This window comes from Pongo abelii, chromosome 8 (genome assembly GCF_028885655.2).
Source record: "Pongo abelii isolate AG06213 chromosome 8, NHGRI_mPonAbe1-v2.0_pri, whole genome shotgun sequence".
Taxonomy (NCBI): Eukaryota; Metazoa; Chordata; class Mammalia; order Primates; family Hominidae; genus Pongo; species Pongo abelii.
Genome location: NC_071993.2, coordinates 5,189,401 through 5,206,830, shown reverse-complemented (window position 1 = coordinate 5,206,830; position 17,430 = coordinate 5,189,401). Strand labels below are relative to the sequence as shown.

Sequence of the window (17,430 nt, the reverse complement as noted above, 5' to 3'; positions counted from 1 at the left end):
GCTTTTGTTGCCATTGCTTTTGGTGTTTTAATCATGAGGTCCTTGCCCATGCCTATGTCTTGAATGGTATTGCCTAGGTTTTCTTCTATGGTATTTATGGTTTTAGGTCTAACATTTAAGTCTTTAATACATCTTGAATTAATTTTTGTATAAGGTGTAAGGAAGGGATCCAGTTTCAGCTTTCTACATATGGCCAGCTAGTTTTCCCAGCACCATTTATTAAATAGGGAATCCTTTCCCCGTTTCTTGTTTTTGTCAGGTTTATCAAAGATCAGATGGTTGTAGAGGTGTGGTGATATTTCTGAGGCCTCAGTTCTGTTCCATTGGTCTATATCTCTGTTTTGGTACCAGTACCATGTTGTTTTGGTTACTGTAGCCTTGTAGTATACTTTGAAGTCAGGTAGCATGATGCCTCCAGCTTTGTTCTTTTTGCTTAGAATTGTCTTGGCAATGCGAGCTCTCTTTTGGTTCCATATGAACTTTAAAGTAGTTTTTTCCAATTCTGTGAAGAAAGTCATTGGTAGTTTGATGGGGATGGCATTGAATCTATAAATTACCTTGGGCAGTATGGCCATTGTCACGATATTGATTCTTCATATCCATGAGCATGGAATGTCCTTCCATTGTGTCCTCTTTTATTTTGTTGAGCAGTGGTTTATAGTTCTCCTTGAAGAGGTCCTTCACATCCCTTATAAGTTGGATTCCTAGGTATTTTATTCTCTTTGAAGCAATTGTGAATGGGAGTTCACTCATAATTTGGCTCTCTGTCTGTTATTGGTGTATAGGAATGCTTGTGATTTTTGCACATTGATTTTGTATCCTGAGACTTTGCTGAAGTTGCTTATCGGCTTAAGGAGATTTTGGGCTGAGACGTTGGGGTTTTCTAGATATACAATCATGTCGTCTGCAAACAGGACAATTTGACTTCCTCTTTTCCTAATTGAATACTCTTTATTTCTTTCTCTTGCCTGATTTCTCTTGCTCCTATGCTGAATAGGAGTGGTGAGAGAGGCATCCCTGTCTTGTGCTGTTGTGGGAAGTCAGGGACACCAAATGGAGGGACTGGCTGGAGCTTTGGCAGAGGAAAATAAATTGTGAAGATTTAATGGACATTTATCAGTTCCCAAATAATACTTTTATAATTTCTTATGCCTGTCTTTACTTTAATCTCTTAATCCTGTTATCTTCATAAGCTGAGGATAAACATCACCTCAAGACCACTGTGATAATTCTGTTAAGTGTACACATTGATTGTAAAACTTGTGTGTTTGAACAATATGAAATCAGTGCACCTTGAAAAAGAACAGAATAACAGTGATTTTTAGGGAACAAGGGAAGACAACCATAAGGTCTGACTGCCTGCAGGGTCAGGCAAAAGGAGCCATATTTTTCTTCTTGCAGAGAGCCTATAAATGGATGTGCAAGTAGGGAAGATATCACTAAATTCTTTTCCTAGCAAGGAATATTAATATTAATACCTGGGAAAGGAATGCATTCCTGGGGTGAGGTCTATAAAAGGCCGCTCTGGGAATGTTTTTCTTATGCGGTTGAGATAAGGACTGAGATACGCCCTGGTCTCCTGCAGTACCCTTGGGCTTACTAGGGTGTGGAAGAACTCCACTCTGGTAAATTTGTGGTCAGACCAGTTCTCTGCTTTTGAACCCTGTTTTCTGTTGTGTAAGATGTTTATCAAGACAATATGTGCACCGCTGAACATAGACCCTTATCAGTAGTTCTGTTTTTGCCCTTTGCCTTGTGAACTTTGTTGGACCTTTGTCAGTAGTTCTGCTTTTGCCCTTTGTCTTGTTGCCTCAGAAGCATGTGATCTTTGTTGGACCCTTATCAGTAGTTCTGCTTTTGCCCTTTGTCCTGTTCCCTCAGAAGCATGTGATCTTTGTTAGACCCTTATTAATAGTTCTGCTTTTTGCCCTTTGAAGCATGTGATCTTTGTACCTATTCCCTGTTCTTACACCCTCTCCCCTTTTGAAACCCTTAATAAAAATTTGCTGGTTTTGAGGCTCAGGTGGGCATCACGGTCCTACCGATATGCGATGCCACCCCCGGCAGCCCAGTTGTAAAATTCCTCTCTTTATGCTGTCTCTCTTTATTTCTCAGCTGGCTGACACTTATGGAAAATAGAAAGAACCTACATTGAAATCTTGGGGGCAAGATCCCCCAATATTGTGCCAGTTTTCAAAGGGAATGCTTCCAGTTTTTGCCCATTCAGTATGATATTGGCTGTGGGTTTGTCATAAATAGCTCCTATTACCTAGTTTATTGAGAGTTTTTAGCATGAAGGGGTGTTGAACTTTGTTGAAGGCCTTTTCTCCATCTATTGAGATAATCATGTGGTTTTTGTTGTTGGTTCTGTTTATGTGATAGATTACGTTTATTGATTTGTGTATGTTGAACCAGTCTTGCATCCCAGGGATGAAGCTAACTTGATCTTGGTGGATAAGCTTTTTGATGTGCTGCTGGATTCGGTTTGCCAGTATTTTATTGAGGATTTTTGCCTTGATGCTCATCAGGGATATTGGTCTAAAATTCTCTTTTTTTGTTGTGTCTCTGCCAGGCTTTGGTATCAGGATGATGCTGGCCTCTGTCTTCTGCATCAATCACGCTGGGAGCTGCAGATGGGAGCTGTTCCTATTTGGCCATCTTGGAATGGACTCCCAGTGAGGGAATAATTTCTAGCAGCCAAAAGATTACATCCTGCTGAAGGTTCAGATAATTGTTAGCATTTTGTGACAAAAAATGTTTATACATATGTAACTTACCTGCACATTGCGCACATGTACCATAAAACCTAAAGTATAATAATAATAATAATAATAATAAAAGAAAAAAAAGAAATTAAAAAAAAAGAAATAAGAATAAATTTGCTCTTAAAGAAGAAAAAAAAAAAAGATATGTATATTGTTTCCTTAGACAGAAACTATTGCTTACCTAATATAGAATAGTGTAAACATAATTTTTACACACAGTTGAAATTTAAAAATTTATGTGATTCATTTTATTGTGGTATTTGCTTTATGTTGGTGGTCTGGAATCTGACTTTTAATAGCTATAAAATATTCCTGTGTTTTATATCTTGTTTATTTCTTGTCAGAGTTTTTGACTAAATTTTATTTTGTCTGATCCTAGTATAGCTATCACACCTTTTCTTTGGTTACTATTTTCTTAAAATACTTATTTTTGTCCTTCATGTTCACATTATTTATGTCCTCATCTAAAGGGAGTTTCTGGTTCAGAACATATAGTTGCATCCTGGATTTTTTAAAACCCATTCTGCAAATCGTCCTTTTGATGTGGAAATTTAAGCCATTTACATTTAATGTACACTTATGAAACACACAGCAAAGCACATTAAGATATCATTTTACACAAGTGAGAATGACTATTCCTAAAATGTCAAAAAACAACAGATATTGGTGTGAATTCATCAGGGATGTTAATCATGGATCATGCAAACTGGAATACAGTCGCACGACCTTGGCTCACTGTAGCCTCTGCCTCCTGGGTTCAACTTATTCTCCTGCCTCAGCCTCTTGGGTAGCTGGAATTATAGGCATTTGCCATCACACGTGGCTAATTTTTGTATTTTTGGTAGAGACGAGGTTTCGTCATATTCGCCAGGCTGGTCTTGAACACTGGATCTCAAGTGATCCACCCACCTCAGCCTCCCAAAGTGCTGGGATTACGGGTGTGAGGCAACATGTCTGGCCCAATCATTATGTTCAAATTTGCCCTCCAAAGAGAGACACAAGTAAAAATTAAGGCATGTGAGGATTATTCACCAATTTATTGTAATTAGATTCCAGTTTTATGAATAACATTTAACAGGATCACAAATTATGTAAAATAGTTACCAGTTTTTTGGAAAGTTACCTTTGATAGTTTCTTATAAAACTATATGAAAGATACAAATACTATAAGGCACTGTTTTCATATTGCAAATGATGTCCAAAGACCAAACATTGTTAGTAATTAATACTCCAATAAACATCATGTCATAATTTCTGCGTTTTCTTTTTCCTTTGAACCCTTGTCAGGATTACAACATCATCAGGACTGCATTTTCATCAGGAATGAATATTTCTTCTACAATGCAAAGAAAAAAAAAACAAAATATTTGCTGATGGAAAGGTAAAAGGAGAAGTTTTTTTTTGGTTTTAATGTTTAACTTTTTTATCGTCACCTGTTAAAAAAATGCTTACTAGTCATTCCTTTAAATAGCGTTGTGTGAGAGAAAGATGTAAAATAATTGATCATTTATATGACATAAAATAAAGATGAGACATCATCACGGCATGAACAAAAATGAGACTTGTTGCTGGAGGTGTTTTATAGTCTAACATATGATAATTAATCATTCTATAAATCTATTGGAGGAATTTATGAGATAGATAGACAGATGATAGATGGACAGATGATAGATGATAGATAGATATCCAGATATCCAGATGATAGATAGCCAGATAGATAGATAGATTCAGGATGGAAAATTTTACTTTAGGCAAGAAAATAATAATTTTATTCTGACTATATTAAAATGTACTTAAGAATTCTCTTTGATAAAAAACAAGTGCACTGGATTCAATTTTCTTCATAGTCTGTGTAATACACCATCACTTGCTTCTTCCTACATGCCATTGGTCAGCCCCAGACAGTGGGCAGTGTAGCATTGCCTGCCCATTGTTTATACAACCTGTGAATATAAATGCTGGATGTTGAAGAAGGAAACCATGTCTGCTTAGCAAAGAGAATGACATTCAATGGATCCCAAATATCTGTGTGGAGCTAAATGATGGTCATTTCATGTCTGTATTAGGATTTGGCACCTATGCCCCTCCAGAGGTAACATAATCATATTTTCAGTGTTGAGCATTTAAAAGAGCAAAGCTAGAATAAGTAGATGACTTGGGTTTTAGCTTTGTGTTCCTATGTTACTTTGCGTGACTCACCTGGTCTGTTTTAATAGGCCGAGCTATTCCATGTTCAAAGAGAAAAGGTAGTCAATCTTTGTTCTGCATTGAGGTCTGGTCATATGGTCATGTACTGCTTACTTTTATTTTGTGCACTGTTTTTTTTTCTGTTTATGGGTGTTCCCAGCTTTGCAGAATATTTAAAACTCAACAGTAAAGAACACTGCCTGGCATTTCCTTTCGTAGGAGATTGACTGCAGTGGAATGGTTTCTCCGTTTCTTTCTATAATTGAAGAAATTGTTGATTCTTCCAAGTATACATGATCGAACAAAATCTTTGTGGTAGCAGTGTTTGGAGATGGGGTGTATGCAAACTCTTAGAGAGATTATTGCTGAGCTGCCGTGTGGCCTTGAGCATGACAGAGTAGTAATACCGGTCTCAGACTTAATACAATTTCCCATGTACAACTTTCACCTCTAGGAAAATTATCTAAAGGGAAAAATAACTTTATTTTAAGAAAAAACTAGAACCTCGAAGGAGAAATTTTAAATTTTTGGTCCATGTTAATATGCATCAGATTTGTATCAAAATGGTATGGGTGGTCCCCTGACATGAAAGTAGGCAAAATGGAGACTTTATTTTCTAGACTGAACCATTTCTATACTGGAAGAAAACGTGTATTCCAAGGCTACTAAGTGCTTGAATAAAGACTAGTCATATAAAATTTGTCTCACTTTTCTCAACTGTACATTGTAAGAATTTACAGAGACATCTTGAAGACCATCAACACTAGCGGTTTACTTTGTAATGAAAATTGGCATGAAGGGGAAGTAAAGAAAAGCACAACACAGAAGCTTTAGCCTTGGTGAACCTTGAGTGCCTCCACAGCAAAGAGAAGATCAGGGCTGGTATCGGGAAGGTAGTGAGACCTGGCATCTAGTTCCTTTTAATATCACTGGAAATAGAAAGCTTCTGAAATACTCATATTAAAATAGAAAATTGTTCTATTCATGGCTTTGTTGTTTAAAAAATGTACCTTTCAAATCTTTATCCAAATTTGGTAGATAAGTCAATAATTTTAAATTTCGCTGAAATTATATCTGTCCTAAAAAAGTTGTCCTTATTTTTTAAGACTAAAGCATACTTTACTAATCTTTTACAGGTTGCAGTTAATTTCTTATGTATAAATCTACATCCTTGGAGTGTATGTCTTTACTCCTCATATTCAGTTCTGTCATGCACACAGAATGGCTAATGGCTGTGTAGAAAGGAGTGAACACAATAGACTGCCACCCGTAGATGTACCTGTTTTCAAAGTTGGAAGCCAGAATTTCTCACTATTTCCTAACTAATAAGGGTGCTGTCTATAATTAACTGCTTGTACAAAGTGTGGGGTTTCTACATATCTGTTTTGTTTACAAGACTGGGAGTTTTGTGTGTGGTACACACTGGGGCAATGTAATCAGTACCCAGTTAAAATCTTGGGAATGAAGTGTCCAAATAGCATCCCTTGTAGACAACATTTCCCCTATATTCTCAAAAATGTGATGCTGGAGGAAGTCAGTGTGTTTTGTGCAACATCACTGAGAGAGGAATCATAGGAACTTGCACTGTATTCTTCCTGTAGTTCCTTCCATGTGCCTTCTTCCATGTGTTAATTTCACTATATTAAAAATAATTAGGAGGCTTCCTGCAGTGGCTCATGCCTGTAATCCCAGCACTTTGGGCGGCAGAGGCAGGTGGATCCCTTGAGTTTGGGAGCTTGAGCCTGGGCAACATAGCGAAACCCCATACCTACCAAAAATACAAAAATTGAACCGGCATAATGGCGCCCATCTGTGGTCCTAGCTATTTGGGGAGACGGAGGTGAGAGGATTGTTTCAGCCCGAGATGAAGTGGGGGAGGGGCAGAGTTTTCAGTGAGCTGAGATTGTGCCATTGTACTCCAGCCTGGGTGACAGAGTGAGACTCTGTCTCAAATAATAATGGTAATAATAAAGACTATATTTATAACTGTAATTTGAGTCTTGTTAATTTTTCCAACAAATGACTGAATCTGAGGTTGTTCTTGGGAAACTCCATGCTAGTGATCAACCAGGAATTACCTGGGATTGAAGAGGTCCAGGGATACCCAACATTTATTACTGAGCAGGAAAGACTAAAGCAAATTGGGATGGATTTATCACCCCATACATAGAACTAACCCAAGATGCAAGAATAATGTGTTTTTTGTGAAGGTCATTGTTTGTGCCTGAACTACCTGTTGAGCACATTGATCACCAAATACTACTTTTCATTGCTTCTCCGGGTTCCTAGGAATAGAGTTGTGGAGGTTACAAAATTAGCAATAGAAGCTCGTTTCTGCCATATTGATTCTGCTCATTTATACAATAATGAGGAGAAAGTTGGACTGGCCATCCGAAGCAAGATTGCAGATGGCAGTGTGAAGAAAGAAGACATATTCTATACTTCAAAGGTACTGTGCCTATGATAAGCATGTATACACATGTATTTAATGTGATAGTGTGGAGATGACAATTCTGTAACTGGATCTGTAGATGGGTGAATTGTGCTTATTGGTTCCAATTTATTCACACATATTCATGTATTAAAACTAAAAAGGCAGAGAATGATGATGTCTTTCTCATCATTGTTGTATTCAAATTTGTTACTTGAAAATCACTTTACTTTTTTGAGCCACAGCTCAGATCAGTAAAATATTTTTTATGCGCTCATTTTTTAATTTCAATGGCTTTTGTGGTACAAGTGGATTTTGGTTACATGAATGAATTCTATAGTGATGATTCTGAGATTTAAGCGAGCCCATCAGGCGATCAGTGGACACTGTACTCAATATGTAGGCTTTTATCCTTCACCTTACTCCCAACCTCCCCCAACACTGAGTCCTGAAAGTCCATTATATCATCTGTATGTCTTTACATCCTCCTAGCTTAGTTCCCACTTATAAGTGAGAAGGTACAGTGTTTAGTTTTCCATTCCTGAATTACTTAGAATAATGGCCTTAATCTCCATCCAAGTTGCTACAAAAGACATTATTTCAATCCTTTTTATGTATACACCATTCTATGATGTATATATAACACACTTTCATTATTCATGCATTGGTCAATGGACACTTAGATTGGTTTTATATTTTTGCAATTGTGAATTGCACTGCTATACACGTGTGTGCATGTGTCTTTTTCATGCAAGCTTCTTTTCTTTTTGATAGATTCCAGTAGTGGGATTGATGGATCAAATGGCAGATCTACTTTTGAGTTCTTTGAGGAATCTCCATACTGTTTTCCATAGGAGTTTTACTCATTTACATTCCCACCAGCAATGTAAAAGTATCCTCTTTTCACTACATGCATGCCAACTTCTACTGCTTTTTTTTTTTTTTTTTTTACTTTTAAATTATAACCATTCTTACAGGAGTAAGGTGATATCTCACTGTGGTTTTAATTTGAACTTCCCTGATTATTAGTAATGTCGAGCCTTTTTTCATATTTTTCTTGGCTGTTTGTATATCTACTTTTGAGAAATGTCTATTCATATCATTTGCCCACTTTTGGATGGGATTGTTTTTATCTTGCTGACCTGTTTGAGTTCCTTGTAGATTCTGGACAATAGTCCTTTGCTGGAAGTGTAGTTTGCAAAAATTTTCTCTCATTCTGTAGGTTGTCTCTTTACTCTCATGATTATTTCTTTTGCTGTGCAGAATCATTTTAGTTTAATTAGGTCCCATTTATTTATTTTTGTTTTTTGTGTATTTGCTTTTGGGGATCTTAGAGATAAATTCTTTGTCAAGGCCAATGTAAGGAAGTGTTTTGCCAATGTTATCTTCTAGAATTCTTATAGTTTCAGGTCTTAGACTTAAGTTTTTGATCCATCTTGAGTTGATTTGTGTACAAGGAGAGATGGTATCCAGTTTCATTCTTCTACATGTGGCTTACCAGTTATCCCAGCACCATTTATTGAATAGAGTCTTTTCCCCAATTTATGTTTTTGTTTGCTTTATCAAAGATCAGTATTTGACTTCATTTCTGGGTTCTCTATTTTGTTTCATTTATCTAAATGCCTATTTTTATATTAATACTATGCTCCTTTCCTAACTACAGCCTTGTAGTATAATTCAAAGTCTGGTAATGTACTGCCTCCAGACTTCTTCTTTTTGCTTAGTATTGCTTTGGTTATTGTGGCTCTTTTGTGGTTCCATATGAATTTAGAATATGGCCATTTTCAGAGTATTGATTCTTTCTCTCCATAAGCATGGGATGTTTTTCCATTTGTTTGTTTTATGTATCATTTCTTTTGGCAGTGTTTTATAGTTTTCCGTGTAGAGATGTTTCATCTCTTTGATTAAGTATATTCCTAGGGATTTTATTTTATTTTATTTACAGCTGTTTTAAAGGGCTTGATTTCTTAATTTGACTCTCAGCATGGTTGTTGTTGGTTTATGGCAGAAATCAATTTCTGTACATTGATTTTGTAACTGATACTTTACTGAATTTGTTTATCAAATCTAGGAGACTTTTGGATGAGTCTTTAGGGTTTTGTAGGTATATGATTATATTATTGGCAAACAGCAATACTTTAACTTCCTCTCTTCAAATTTCAATGCCCTTTCTTACGTTTTCTTTCTTGATTTCTCTGGCTAGGACTTCCAGGATTAAATTTAATATTAATAGAAGTGGTAAAATTGGGCATCCTTTTCTTGATCCAGTTCTCAGGGGAATGTTTTAAACTTTTATCCATTCAGTATGATGTTGGCTGTGGGTTTGTCATATATGGCTTTTATTATTTTCAGGCAAGTCCCTTTTATGTCTAGTTTGTTGAGGGTTTTAATCATAAAGCGATGGCGGATTTTATCAATTGCTTTTTTTGCATCTATTGAGATAACCATATGGTTTTTCTTTTTTAATTCTCTTTGTGTTATATATCATATTTATTGACTTGCCTATGTTATACCATCCCTGCACCTTTGGGATGGAACCCATTTGATCATGATGTATTATCTTTTTGATATGCTGATGCATTTGGTTGGCTAGTATTTTCTTGAGGATTTTTTTAAATCTATGTTCACCGGGATATTGGTCTATAGTTTTCTATTTTTGTTATGTCCTTTCCTGGTTTTGGTATTAGGGTGATACTGGCTTCATAGAATAATTTAGGCAGAGTTTCCTCTCTCTCTATCTTTTTGAATATTTTCAGTAGGATTTGTACCAATTTCTTTTTGAATGTCAAGTAGAATTCTGCTGTGAATCCATCTGATCCTTGGCTTTTTTTGTTGGCAATTTTTTATTACTGATTCATTCTTGGTGCTTGTTATTGGTCTGTTCTGGGTTTCTATTTCTTCCTGATCTAATCTAAGAAGGTTGTATGTTTCCAGGAATTTATCCATTTACTCTAGATTTTATAGTTTGTGCACATAAAGGTGTTCTTAGTTGTCTTGAATGATTTTTTGTATTTCTGTGATATCATTTGTAATGTGTCTAGTTTCATTTCTAACTTAGCTTACTTGGATCTTCTCTCTTCTTTTCTTGGTTAATCTCACTAATGGTCTATCAAGTTTGTTCATCTTGTCAAAGAACCAGCTTTATCTTTCATTGATATTTTGTGGGGGTGTTTTGTTTCAATTTCATTTAGTTCTGTTCTGATATTTTTTCTTCAGATATCTTTGGGTTTAGTCAGTTCCTGTTTCTCTAGTACATAGAGGTGTGATATTAGGTTGTCAATTTGTGCTGTTTCAGACTTTTTGATGTAGGCATTTAATGATATGAACTTGCCTCTTAGCACTGCCTTTGCTATATTCCAGAGGTCTTCATAACTTGTGTCACTATTATCATTTATTTAAAAAAATTACTTAATTGCCATTTTGATTTTATTGTTAACCCAAAATCATTCAAGAGCAGATTATTTAATTTCCATGTATTTGTATAGTTTTGAGGGTCCCTTTCAGAGTCAATTTCTAGTTTTATTCCACTGTGTTCTGAGAAGACACTTGATATAATTTGGATTTTCTCAAGTTTATTGAGACTTGTTGTGTGGCCTATCATATGGTCTATCTTGGAGAATGTTCCATGTGCTGATGAGAAGAATGTATATTCCGCAGTTGGCAGGTAGAATGTACTGTAAACAGAACTAAAGTAAAAAAATTTAGTAAATTTTTTTCTATAGTATGTTAAATCCATTGTCTCCTATTTACTTTCTGCCTCGATTATCTGACTAGTGCTGTACAGTGGAGTATTGAGTCCCTCACTATTATTGTGTTGCTATCTCATTTCGTAAGTCTGCTAGTAATAGTTTTATAAGTCTGGGAGCTCCAATATTAGGTGCATATAAATTTAAGATTGTAATATGTTCTTGCTGGATTGATTCTTTTATCATTATATAATGATTTTCTTTGTCTTTTTTTTTAACTACTGTTGCTTTAAAGTCTGCTTTGTCTGATATAAGAGTAGCAACTCTTGCATACTTTTGGTTTCCATTTGCATGGAATCTCTTTTCCCACCTTTTTAACTTGAGCTTATCCAAATCTTTATGTGTTAGGTGAGTCTCTTGAAGATAGCAGGTATTTGGTTTGTGATTTATTATCCATTCTGCCATTCTGTATCTTCTAAGTGGAGCATTTAGGCCATTTATGTTCAATGTTAATATTGAGATGTGAGGTACTGTTCTTTTCATCATTCCAGTTGTTACCTAAATACTTTTGGTTGCTGTTGTTGTGTTATTGTTTTATAGGATTTGTGAGTTTTATGCTTTCAGGAGGTTCCATTGTGGTGTATAACAATCTTTTGTTTGAAGATTTAGAACTCCTTATAGCATGCCTTATAGAACTGGTTTGATAATGTCAAATTCCTTCATCATTTGTTTTTCTAAAAATGACTGTATTTCTCCTTCATTTATGAAATATAGTTTTGCTGGATACAAAATTTCTGGCTGACAGTTACTTTGTTTAAGAAGGCTAAAGATAGGACCTCAATCCCTCCTAGTTTGTGAGGTTTCTGCTGAGAAGTCTCCTGTTAGTCTGAGAGATTCTTCTTTATGTTACCTGATGCTTTTTTCTCACCTCTCTTAGAATTATTTCCTTCATGTTGACTTTAGATAGACTCATGACTATGTGACTTGGTGGTAATATTTTTGCAATGAATTTCTAAGGAGTACTTTGAGCTTCTTCGATTTGGATATCTACATCTCTAGCCAGGTCAGGGAAGTTTTTCTCAATTATTCTCTCAGGTAAGTTTTCCAAACTTTTAGACTTCTCTTCTCCCTCAGGAACACCAGTTATTCTTAGGTTTGCCTGTTTTACATAATCTCATATTTCTTGGATAATTTGTTCATTTCTTTTTTTTTTTGTTTTGACAGAGTCTTGCTTTGTTGCCCAGGCTGCTGGAGTGCAGGTGCATGATCTTGGCTCACTGCTGCAACCTCCACCTCCCAGGTTAAAGCGATTCTCCTGCCTCAGGCTCCTGAGTAGCTGGGATTACAGGCACATGCCACCATGCCAGGCTAATTTTTGTATTTTTAGTAGAGACTGGGTTTCACCATGTTGGCCAGGCTGATCTTGAACTCCTGATCTCAAGTGATTCACCCAGCTTGGCCTCCCAAAGTGCTGGGATTACAGGTGTGAGCCACCCATCCAGCCTGATCCTTTTTTCTTTATTATTGTCTGATTGGGTTAATTCAAAAGCCTTGTCTTTGAGCTCTGAAATTCTTTCCTTTACTTGTTCTAGTCTATTATTGAAACTTTCCACTGCATTTTGTGTTTCCCTAAATGTGTCTTTCATTTCCAGAAGTTCTGATTGGTTTTTCTTTGTGATATCTATCTCTCTGGAAAATTTTTCATTTATATCCTGAATTTAAAAAAAAAATTTTTTAGGTTGTTTTTCACCTTTCTGTGATGTCTTGTTGAGTAGCTTAATAATGAACCTTCTGAATTCATTATCTGGTATTTTAAATATTTTATCTTAGTTTGGATTTATTGCTGGGGAGCTAGTGTGATCTTTTTGGGGTGATTTGGGTGACCCCAGGGTTTTGGGGTGACAAAATCTTGTTTTGTCATATTACCATAATTACTTTTCTGATGTCCTCTCATTTTGATAGACTATTTATTCTAATTGTTCTTGAATTTATTTTTGATTTCCCTGTTTTTCTTTAATTTCTTTTTTCCCTTTTAAGGATCTGACTTTAATGTTTATAGTTTATAATAGCCTAATTGGGTTCTTAGTGCTATTAGGTGTGAAGACTTATATGAGTTCCTTGGTTATAGAGAGTCTTTGTATCACGGCTTCCTCAGATGCTGGTTGTAGTACCTATATACTCAGTGTGTGGGCAAGTTCACTGTCTCCTATGGGATTGGAATGGCAGCAGTCTCTTGAAGCTTATCTTATTCTCCTGTTGTGTGCACTTTTTTATTTATTCAATTTTTTCCCAGTATTGTATTTATCGAGTTTATTTTATTTATTGAGTATCCCCTACCCAGGGATACCACCCCAGGCCAGTAGAGGTGGTATCTCTGGATAGGAACCATTTGTAGTTAAAGCAGGTAGATAAATGAAGTACCCAATGTGGTTGGGAGACCTCTCAATTGGATTGACTATCTTATCAATGTAAAGGGTGGAAGCTACCTCAGCTCCCGTACCAGGTTGACAGGAAAGCTATGCACTTCCCAGCCTCACTCTTGTCCCAGTGTTCTGAATCTTGAGATCAGACAGGTACCTCTTTTCATCTGTAGAAATGTCGATGTTCCAAGTAGAGAGAAATTGTGACTGCCTCTCATGCAAGCCTGAACCTGGGGAGTGCTCCTCCTGTGGGGATGCAGTCATTCTGAAGTGTTCCAGGAAAGCTGTGTATAGGTGTACCCATGCAGAACTTCTTTAGGAGAAGCCCTAGCTATATCTGCATTGATGGACACTGGGGGAAAGAAGACCCCTTCTTCAAGACCCTTCATGAGCACCAAGGCCACTTGACTGTTGGTGGTAGAGGTTTAGACTTTCCCTACTGAATCTAGCACTGAAATTGTGTCTCTGCTGAAAGAAACTTCCCACCAGTGTAAAGATCTGGAACTCAAGTCCTGCTATCTGGATATTTTTGCGCTATGGGATGTTGTCTTGATGTGATGCTCTTTCCATTACACTAGGAGTAGAAGATCCTGAGAGCCAGACTACAGTGATAGACTGTTATTGCTCTTCTGGGTCTAGCCACCCAGTGGGGTTGCCCAACTCTGGGCTAGTGCTGGGGAATATTGGCAAGGGATCCTGTGATGTGACCTGTCTTCATGTCTCCCAGCACTGGGTACCAGCACCAGCTCTCATGATGGTGTCAAGGAAGTGACATAGACTCTGTGAGATTCCTTGGTTACAGATAGCCATTTTGTGTTGGCTTTCTCAAATGCTGGATATAATAGTAGTGAACATGGCTCAGGGACAGGCTCAGGACTTCTTGTTAGTCAGGCAGTTGCAGGCAACGGGGACAGCTGAGATTATAAACAAGTTTTCTTCTTCCTGGGTGCAATGTTATTCTACCCAGGGATGCTGTAATGAACTGTGTTGGTTGGCCTCCAGCTCTTGCAAAAGAGCACCGGCTGTGAGATTTGAGCTTGCCTTATGTTGCCCTAGGGAGGTATTCTGGTTTCTCAGGTGACGGGCAGGGTAACAGAGTTCCCAAAAGTTTATGTCCTTTGTGTTAAGCTACCAGGGTGGGTAGCTTTCAAAGCTAGCATAGGAATGAAGATATTCTCCCAGTAACAGTACAACTGTTATATCTAAGGAAGTACCGATAATGACCTCAGATTATTTAATACCCCATCTGTATTGAGATTTACCATTGTTTCCTTGAATGGTCTTTTATAACTCTTATTAATTTAACCGTAAACAGCAGATGAAAAAAATTAAAGATACCATATAATATAAAAAGATATTAAGTACCAAAAGTATACCTAATAAAAGATGTGTACAACTTCTACAGAGAAAATTATAAAACAATGAGAGATGTTAAATAAGTGGTAAAAATAAGATGTATCATGAAAACAAAAAAAAATCCAAGTGTGACTTTCATCTTACTGTATTTTGATCAGTTAACTTTTTTTTATGTTTTCAAAACGTACTTTTCTGTAAATTAGAAGTTATACTTGAATGCTTTATGTCATCAAGGTTAAACATTTTTGGAGATAAACTGTCTCTACCTTGCTGTATCCCTGAAATTACACCACAGTAGGCAGCATGAAATGACAGATTGCCCCACAATTAGTCATGCTAATTTTGATCACTTGGTTAAGTTAATGGTGGCCAGATCTAATCTTCATAGAGATGTGTTTTCCCCTTTGCAATTACTAGTAATCTGCTGGATGATAATTATCAAGAGGGGAAGTTATATTCCACAACATATTTCCACATAATGATTGAGTATATAGCAATGATGTTTTAATTTTTTGTATTGTGTTATTATTTTATTATTGTATTTGTTCTTTCCTTGGGGCTTTAAAGTAATTACTTTCAATTTTAACTACTAGTTTTATTATTCTGACTTTACATTTTATTATGAAAAAAAAAATCCCTCACCAAGTCAAGAAAAGAAATGGTTATTCCTCTCAGAAATGCTAAAAGCTTAACTCTTTCCCTTTAATTATTCATATCCTAGAAAGAAATTACTGCAATAATCACCATCAGTGGAGGCAAATATTTTTGCTCTCTCTTTTAATCACTCATGACTATGAACCCATGAATTGTTTTTGCTATAATTTATGATTGATTTTACTTATTATTGTTTTTGATGTTCAAATCTATACAAACATTACCAGTAATATTCCTATAAAACTACTTATTTTGCATTTTAAACCTGGCCTCGTGAGTCTTTGAAGAAATTTTTACTTTCTGGCACAATTTGATGTCCAAAGCTCAGCATCCTACCCTATCTCAGAGCTGGAATTGGCCGTGTGCCCTTCTAGTGGTCAAAGGTAGTTAGATACTGGATCTGGTCCATGGAGTTGCTTGTGCTCAGAAATGAAATTTCTATGTATACTTTTAGGAAACAGCAATATAAAATTTATTTTGATGGAAAAGATAATTACTTGACAGTGATATTGTCAGTTCAAATTTGATACTACACATATTTATTCACCTTCTTTTACTTTAATCTGTAATCTTTTTATATTAACATAAGTGTTTCACATTATCTGATGTTTTTCTATCTTTGTCATCTGCAGGTGGAATGTCATCCTTACCTCAACCGGAGCAAAGTGCTGGATTTCTGCAAGTCAAAAGACATTGTTCTGGTTGCCCATAGTGCTCTGGGAACCCCACGACATGAACTATGGTAATAAGAGCATCAGGAAGTTTACCTAAAATGCCATTTTGATGAAGTAATTTAATTATATGGTACTCTCTTTCCTGGAGTTCACTCTCAGTGAGTCAGGGTAAGGTGTGAGAATTTGCATTTCTGACGAGATCCCAGGTGATGCTGCTGCTGTTATTCAGGGGCCTCACTTGAGACGCTCTGGTGCAGAATGAACACCTTAGTCTGTTTAGGGAGCCGCCTAACAAACTGAATCCAGCCTCAGGGCTTCAGCATTTCTGGGTTTCCTTCCAGGGTGGACCAGAACTCACCAGTTCTTTTGGAGGACCCAGTTCTTTGTGCCATGGCAACAAAGCACAAGTGATCCCCAGCCCTGATTGCCCTGTGCTACCAGCTCCAGTATGGGGCTGTGGTCCTGGTCAAGAGCTCCAATGAACAGCAGATCAGAGAGAACATGCAGGTGAGGAGTTGGGTGGGCATTAGGACTCCTGCATGGTGTCCTTCACACGTGTGCTTCCTGTAAGGCGAGAGCAGGATACTGTTGGACTAAGTCCATTTCCTGGGCATTTTCTATGCACAAATGCTTTGTGTGCATCCTAAAGGTTTTCTACTCTACCACAGAAGAGGCAGCATGGGTGGAGAGAATTAGGATGGGATCAAAACCAGAGATTTGGGTTTCAACATTAAGTTGGCAATTTATTATGCATCCCTGTGCTAGCGACATCTGCTTTCCTTGATTTTCTGAAATGAGGAGTTGGATTAGGTGTTCTCTAGTCTCCAAATCATTGCTGATTTTTTTCATTGCCTTGTTTACTCAGTATAAATTTCATATATTCTCTTAGAGTTTTCTTTATAGTAGTGCCTGTTGAAGTCTTTGGGTATTTTTATTAGGTTGCTTGTGTTTTTCTATGTGTAGAAGACCATAATTATACTAATATGTTTGCCCCAGAAAAAGCATTTCCTGATGAACTGTTCTACTTGCTCACCTCATGACCCCTGAATACTGTCTATTTGCAGCTGTGTTTGCTTGTTGTTATAAAAAATGTTTTCTGACTGATCTTTGAGACACATAGATGTTATGCTCAGAGTTCTACCCTTTGAATACATTTCTCTTACTTAAGTCTAGGTTGGTTTCTTGAATGGAATTGTTCTGTGTTTCAAGGCTTGCTCAGTCTAAGGCTGGATCAAGTTCCCGGGGAAGTGGGGAAAC

General features: G+C 36.7%; 1 protein-coding gene across 1 annotated transcript in view; it reads left to right on the top strand.

Annotated features, from left to right (window-relative positions):
- Positions 1 to 16,655, top strand: part of LOC100432652 (aldo-keto reductase family 1 member C15) — a 57,461-nt gene extending 40,806 nt beyond the window's left edge. The window contains 2 exon segments of the mRNA XM_063727440.1: positions 16,515 to 16,567; positions 16,570 to 16,655. Coding sequence (XP_063583510.1) covers positions 16,515 to 16,567; positions 16,570 to 16,655 — 139 coding nt within the window.
- The last annotated feature ends 775 nt before the right edge of the window (positions 16,656 to 17,430 follow it).